At 36.4% G+C, this 8,013-nt stretch overlaps 1 protein-coding gene across 1 annotated transcript in view; it reads right to left on the bottom strand.

The window, feature by feature from the left end:
• Positions 1-5,080: 5,080 nt before the first annotated feature.
• The window catches only part of TMCO3 (transmembrane and coiled-coil domains 3), a 104,178-nt gene continuing 101,245 nt past the window's right edge, over positions 5,081-8,013 (bottom strand). The window contains exon 13 of the mRNA XM_004704312.3: positions 5,081-5,787. Within this exon, the coding sequence (XP_004704369.2) occupies positions 5,674-5,787 (114 nt within the window). The 3' untranslated portion in view covers positions 5,081-5,673. The remainder of the gene's footprint in view (positions 5,788-8,013) is intronic.

Raw genomic sequence — 8,013 nt, 5'->3', positions numbered from 1 at the left:
TTATGACCCAGCAATCTCTCTTCTGGGTATATACCCTAAAGAAATTAAGAATACAAAATGAACAGACATATACACACCTACGTTTATTGCAGCAATTTCCACAACAGCAAAAACATGGGAACAATCAAAGCCCCCAACTCTAGAAGGGACAAACAAGCTCTGATACATTCATACTACGGGAATTTTAAACATAAATAAAAAACAATCATTCTCTTAAATACCCAAAGACATAGACAAAACTAGAGAACATACCCTTCGCAAAACCAGTCAATATTACAAAGACATTTCGCCATTGTTATAAAGAGAAACCAAAATGGAATGTGGTTTATTGATGACTATGTGCATTGAGGATTAACTGGGTTTTAATCCACATAGGGCTCCTGTAATGGATTTTGTGCTACCACCTTTATGCAAACCAGGTGTTTAGAATTTGTGCAAACAGGTGTTTAGAATTTAGGCATTAGCATCGTTCCCTCCTCCATGTTCCAAACTTATTATTTGCAATCCTTGGATCACGTAGACTGGTGTGCTTCTTCTGTGGGGACTTAGCTGACTCCTCACTTAGCTGGCCCCTGGGGAAGATCTATGATGTGCAATACAATGACAATGATGTCTCCAAAAGGGAACCAGGGACTTGTAGAAACAGTCACTGTATGAATGGATTTGAGCTCTCACTTGATTATAGCCCTAATATAGGAACAACTAGTTTGTATGACAAGGCCCTGCCTGGTACTCACTCTCATGAGAAGATGACTGAAGACATGGATGACATAGCAAAGTGAGGCGAAGAAATCAGATCATGCCTGGTTATCATGAACAATAGTGTCTGGAGTCTTAAAGGTTTGTCTCAAAATTAGCTATGCTTTTTAAATTTATATCTATCTCCTACACTAGATTATTGGCTCCTAGATTGCAGTAGCTATTGCCATTTATTTCTATAGACCCTATGCCAACTGCTTTGTGTCTAATAAATGATGCATAAAAATTTGCTTAATTTTATATATGTTGCTTAAACAAGCCGAACCAAGATTCTTTCAAAGCTATCTTCCAGAAAATACCTACTGTTAACAGCAAAGTTAACACACATGTAATTTTCCACTCTAATATATAGCTATCGCAGCATTAACAGTCTCCTTTTGATTCCTGAATGAAGTCTCAGAACACATTTAATACATTTGTACATACAAGGGGCTTTAAATTATGTGAGGGTTAATTGACTTATGTCCGATTTACTGAATGCTTAGTCAGCATTGCTAAATAAAACTTGTAGAAAATTGAAAGTTATGGGTGGTCCTTATTGATTAAAAGTTTAAAACCTTATTTAGGAGATCATACTTTTAGACCTTTGAAATTAGGGACATTATGTGTGTAGTTGCTACAATGCTGCTGGGAAACAGTCTCGAGGGAATTAGATGCTGGAGATAGCTGAGGCATGAATCAGACATGGGTAAGGCTGATCTCTGCTCGGGACAGACACAGAAAGAGAACTTGAAGAGCAGAAGAAAAAGGACATTAAGAAGAATAAAAACCAAGTAAGAAATAAAAATGACCTGGGTGTGTCAGCAGTGAGCTTGACCGCAGTATGGTCAGTACATTTCAGAAAACCAGCAGGAAACCAGATTGGAGGGATCATGGAAGCTTATGGTTAGAACTTGTGATATAAGCTCTGGTAATCCTTACAAGCCACTGAAAATATAGCCAGTGTTCAATGATTATTAGCTGTTCTTTTTGTAGTGGCTAGTATATCCTGCCCCATGCTAGTTTGAGACCGTTTCCACAATACCTTGGTTCAGAAACTCCATTCAGCTGAGTGTGGTCTCAGATGCTGACCTCTTAGCAACTGACTTTTAAATCTGAACGCCAACTTGATGAAATGTACTATCAGGCTGGCTAACGTCACATTTTCTTACATCGAAGGTACCTGAGTGCTTACATTATAACCAGAAGTTTGCTTAGTGAGGGGACAGTCAGCCTAAGATGTAGTTCTCTCTCCTCAGGACAGATGGAAATGGACTGATCTTTACCCTGAGGGGCTCCCTCCTGTCCCTCATTTTCTTTGGGTTAGATACGTATAGCTCAAATGATTGGCTAAAGGTATATTGTTGTTGCTGAGTTGATTCTGACTCATAGAAACCGCAGGTGACAAAGCAAAGTGGCCCATAGCTCTGTGCATTTGATTTATGGGGTTGACAAAGAATACTCAAAGTACCAGACTTCAAAAAACCCAAACAAATCTGTCTTGGAAGAAGTACAACCAGAATGCTCCTTACAAACAAGGATGGTGAGACGTGTCTCATGTACTTTGGACATGTCAGGAGAGACCAGTCCCTGGAGAAGGACATCCTGCTTGGTAAAGTGCAGGGGTAGTGACAAAGAGGAAGGCCCCTGATGGGTAAAACATCAGAATTGTGCTGATGATGCAGGCCGGGCAGTGTTTCATTCTGTTGTATGTAAGGTTGCTGAGTCAATGGCCCCTAACAACAACGATGGGCTTTCTTGGCTTCAGTCTTTACCGAAGCAAACTGCCAGGTCTGTCTCCAAATAGGGACAGTGGGTGGGTTTGAATCGCCAACCTTTTGGTTAGCAGCCAAGTGGTTAACATTTTGTGCCACCAGAGCTCCTTAAAAATGACACACAAAAATCCCCCAAGGCTCCTTAAAACACATCTTGATTGCCATTTAAATGTTTACATTACTGAGACTTTGCTAGAATCGCTCACTCAATAGTTCTATTAAACATATATAGATCACATGCTGTACTGGGATCTAAATATAAAGACAGGGAAAATATACTGTCCTCTGGGGCATTATAGTTTAATTGGGGGTGGGAGACACCTCTGTACAGATAATGTAGTTTATAGTAGATACTCAACTAAAAATAATCCAATATATACTTTAAAAGATCGTGAAGCAGAAGGGTGGACTGGGAAAAACTAGAGACAAGGCAATATGGCACAATGTGCCATTCTCAGACTCAGCATATCTAAACATAATTTACTGATATTTCACGGTATCCCTCATATTTGTCTTCCTCCTCCTATATTTTTGGTCACACATTACTTGCATAAAAAGAAAGATTGAAAAAATACAAGAGGCTTAAAATGGAAAGATGATAATAAGGCTAGCTTAATCATGGTATGGACCATTCAAATATACTCTATTATCTAGGCTGCAGCTGGAGTAGGAGGTAGTAGGCCTGGACTATCTGCATTGCAGTGGGTTCAGAAGAAAACGGAAGGTGATGGAGTTTAAAGTACTGCACGCCTTTCTGGAAGTCTGGATGAGGTAACAACGACGACATTAGGATAAGAGAAGGTTTTTGTTAGTGTAGTTCGGGAAAGACTAGGGGAAGTTTACAGATAGAGGAAGACACTAACAGAGTACAGATGAGCAGATAATAGAACAAAATTCTGAATTGCTGCAGGCGGGAGGACTGGGCGCCCAGATAGAAGCGCATAGGAGATTAATTTTAGTTTAAAGGTCATGTGATTTTTCAATACTCTGAAGAGCACTCTCTGGGCAATTAAAGCAAGCTTACTTCTCACTATCTCATTATTTGAAAGTCACCGCATTTAAGGCAATAGTAAAAAATCTATTTTCTGACCATTTTGCATATTACTGACCCCAGTCTGACAAGTTAAGAATGGTGGGGTTTGCGCTGAGTATAAATGCTGGCTGTGATGGCTGAAGTTATGCATCAACTCAGTTAGGCCATGATTTGTAGTGTTTTGACAATTATAGAATGATGTAGCCTTCCTCCATTTTCACATAATATCAATTTTTGCACAATGACTGAGTCTTTGGAACTTAACCAGGTGAGTATGGATTCAGACAGATGAATTCTCAATTAGGCAGAGGCCCTTTAAAATGTTTTCTCTTGAGATTAATATTTATTTTATTAATTATAATTTATTAAGTATTTTATTAATTACATTTAATGAAAAGGCTGCTATTTAGTGCAAAGATTAGCATAAGACTAAACAATTTTAAAAGCCCAAGAGTTTCAATACAGCTCAATGGGCTACATGTAGCCTGATCACAAACGACCTGCCCTAAAGAATACATAGTTCCATGATTCAAAACCTTTCTCAGAGACGGCTGACTTCAGGTTTGGGGGCAGACTTGTTCTCTCCCTCATCAACGAGATGTCATTCAGTGCAATGGTTTTTAATAAGTTTCTGGCTCTGGCTTCGATGTTGGAGATACAAAAAGAAATAAAGCATACCCCAGTAGCCTTCAACACAACCCACTTTGCTTACTTGGAGAAACAGACAAGCAGACAGATAAGATAAAGTGTGATAGAATTTGTAACAGGAAATTCAGGATCAAAATTGATGGACAATTTCAGATAAACAGGTCAAGCCCCACCCACATTCTACAATATTTAATACACCCAAGCAATATGTAGGGGGAAAATGGTACCAGATTACTTGGTGTAATTTTGAAATGAATGAAACCAATGCTATTTATTCCCTCTAAAAGGAAGCATGCGTATAAAATGCTTTCTCTATTGATTTACTTACTCCAGACTAGATAAAATTTACAATATTTTTACTTCAAAGTATTTTAATTCATATTAGTGATTAACCTACAGTTCATAATGATATCTAACATTTTTGTCCTTCTACTTTTGATTTTCCTCTGTATAGCTTTCTAAAATGGACATATATTAATGATAACACATTTTTCAAATATCAAAGTTAGAACTTAGGTTTTTTTCCCTGAAGCAATGTATTAATTCAGTCTCAGAAAATAACATGGTAATATAAAAATAATCTTAATAAAAAATTGGTTGATATTTGTGTAAAAATTAACAAGATGAAACTTAATTTTTAAATCCCATAATTTGAATACATTTCAATTAATTATACCCATCATAAATTATCTTTATTAAACAAATACTAATCTTGCCACATAAAGCCTAGATATTTAAAAAGAATTATGTATTTAATCAAAACTGATACAATTATTTTATTTAAAATGATTACAATAAAAAGCAAACATCTAGCAGCTATTCATTTCATTTTAGAAAATATGTTTTTAAAGATTAAAAGTAAACTTTCAAACTTATTGACATGAAGTTATTTTACTTAAAATTGTTATAATAAAAAGCAAATAGATATCTATAAGATTTTCATTTCATTTTAGAAAATATGGTTTTAAAGATTAAAAGTAAACTTTCAAACTCATTTCCAGAATGAAAATTTCTATCACAGAAATGTTTAATAATACTTAATAGGTTAAATCTTTAGCGTAATCCAATAAATTTAAAACTTTCTACTTGTTCTTTCTGACAAAAACAAAGCATGAACTAAAGAATTAATCATAAAAGGTAACATTAATTTCAGAAAAGAAAAAAAAGGCACATCCAGGCAAAATAGTCAAGGCGATTCATAAAATGTCATGTTACATTTCTGCTGTGCATAATCGACTGACTCCATATATATCACTCTGGAAGATTCTAGAATATGACAAAGGATATTTTGTAAAAGCGAGGCAAATATGAAGACATCACTCCTTTACAACAGTGTTATTTTATTACCACTGTATAAGGCTTTTAGGAATGTGTAATTAATTATACAACTGTCTGAATTTCTGCTTTCCTGTACAGTTTTGCTTTTTTATCCTTTTAATTTCAAATTCATTTATTATTTTAATGATTTTGAGTCTGTTGTCAGATACTTGATCGTCTTTCTGGCCTTGGTACACATTTCATAATTGCAGCTTTCCACAATACTGGTGCAAGTAAAAGACTGAGAGTAGTCACACTTAATATAAGGAGGTAGACCTGTGAATCAAAAGTGTATAATTATTATCTCCATAATAGATAAATTGACATTTTCTTCTGAACAAGAGCTGATATTTGACCATCAGTGGAAAGCTATCATCAGTTCCATATGAATAATGTTAAAATTAGATTATTTTGTCTAGCTTTATAAATTATGGTGAATTAACTCTGGGCTTATCATAAGGTCTATACCATAGGACCCACTAGTATATGATACTGTTGTGTTTTTCTGCCACGAGACAGGTTCTGATTTGTGTCTAACGTAATAATGGATTCCTTACATTAACTCAACATCTTTGGACCAGGTCTCATAGCTCTGTTACACACAATACCATTGTTCAATAACTACTTCCAGTATTTTACTATTAAGACTCATCTTAAATTGCTAACATTTACCAATACAGGGAGAATGTAATTTGATTTAAAAAATTGTAAACTTATTTATTTTTAACAGTTCTGTTGACATATAATTCACATACCATACAATTCAATCTATAAAAAAGAGTTGGGCAGTCACTACCACAATTTCAGAATTAACTTAACTTTGAATGTTTTAGCAGCATTTACACTGTATCAGTAAAAAACGTATCATTCATTTGGCTCAAATTTAGAGAGAGCAATACTAAAATTATCATAGGGGCATGGAGGATTTTAATCTGCAATGTAACAATTGAGGAATTCAAAGTGTGGGGTAGGAGTGAAGCAGGGCAGAAGAAAAGAAGGGTGGAGCCAAGAAGATCAAAGGTGGAGCATCTCTACTAGGGATCCTTGCCAATCCCCTCCTGATAGTGCTGGAGTGGAGAACATTGTAACAAAGGAGAAGAAAATGCTGGCCTAGACCTTAAGAATCAGGTTGAACTTACCCAACTTTACATCGTGAGGACACCAGAGAAACAAAAAACAGAGTTTAGAGCAGCGGTTCTCAACCTGGGGTCCAACGACCCTTTCCCAGGGGCTGCCCGATTCATCACAGTAGCAAAATGACAGTTATAAAGTAGCAACAAAAATAATGTTATGGTTGAGGGGTTACCACAACATGAGAACTGTATGAAAGGGGCGCGGCATTAGGAAGGTTGACAACCACTGGTTTCGATTAAGGGAAGGGGCTAAAGGCTTAAAACAAATTTCCAACAGAATTTACTAGACGTGGAATTCTATGTCTACAAGTCAACAATTTATGAGATGCTGACAAGTTCCAAGTGGGGAAATGGAGACCCAGAGCTAATTTACCACACCTGACACGTCTGGGCAGGCGAAAGGCTGGTTGCCCGAGCCCTCTTTAGAATGCACAGTCTCACAGAGTAACCCTGATGCAAGTCCGGCAATTTGGGGAGCCAGGAATTCACATTTCTACAACTAGTACCCAATGTGTCATCCATTAAAACACAATCTGAAACAAACACAATTCTTTGTCATCTTCACTTTGCTCTCACTGAAACAGTATGACTCTAATTCTAGTTCTAACCTTTCTTAGTTATAATATCCATGTGTCCTCAGATCATTCCAGGTAAATAATCAACTCAGTTTTGTGACCCTAAAGGAAAATCTAGACTTTAAAGATTAGTCAGCATTTAACATTACACAACAATACACAGTTGCGTTTTTTTTTGTTTTTTTACCACAATCCACATCCCTAAACCTTCCTCTTACCAATTTTTCTGTGGGGAGAATGGAAAAAAGAATTTTGGGGGGCGGGGGTGGGGGGGAGTTGTTTCACACTTCAAATTCTTCTATGTGCATTAAATACTTTGTAGGTCTGTCTTTACTATAGCAATATTAGCCACGGACAATATCAATTCATATGGATTTGTTTGGAGAACTACAACTTAGCCATTCTGCTGATAAAAGAACTGACCAATTAGGAAACAGGGACTTTGCAATCAGAATTTTAAAATCAGAAGTTAACTTCCCACCATCACTTTTTTCTTTTAATTTGCTACTGGGTTAAGTTATCATTTAGCATTTACCTTTTAGGTAGATAAACATTTGTTTATCAAGATATTACGCAAGAAATTATGCAGCTTGTGCAAGCGATCCACTTGGGTGGCCCTAGCACAGCACAATAAACTATCACAAGCCAAAAGGAATCTTAAAGTGTGGAAAGATCCTTCACTAGTTATTCTTTGGGCTTAAGAAAGAAAATAATCAGTACTGAAGGGATCAGTTATCTGGCGTCAACGAACAAAAAATCGTATCTTGTGTGCTCACCTCCATGATACGATCGCT

The sequence above is a fragment of the Echinops telfairi genome, unplaced genomic scaffold (genome assembly GCF_000313985.2).
Source record: "Echinops telfairi isolate 266 unplaced genomic scaffold, ASM31398v2 ScPeMD7_7467;HRSCAF=8505_1, whole genome shotgun sequence".
Classification (NCBI taxonomy): Eukaryota; Metazoa; Chordata; class Mammalia; order Afrosoricida; family Tenrecidae; genus Echinops; species Echinops telfairi.
The sequence above is the reverse complement of the archived record's forward strand: the minus strand, read 5'-3'. Positions and strand labels throughout refer to the sequence as shown.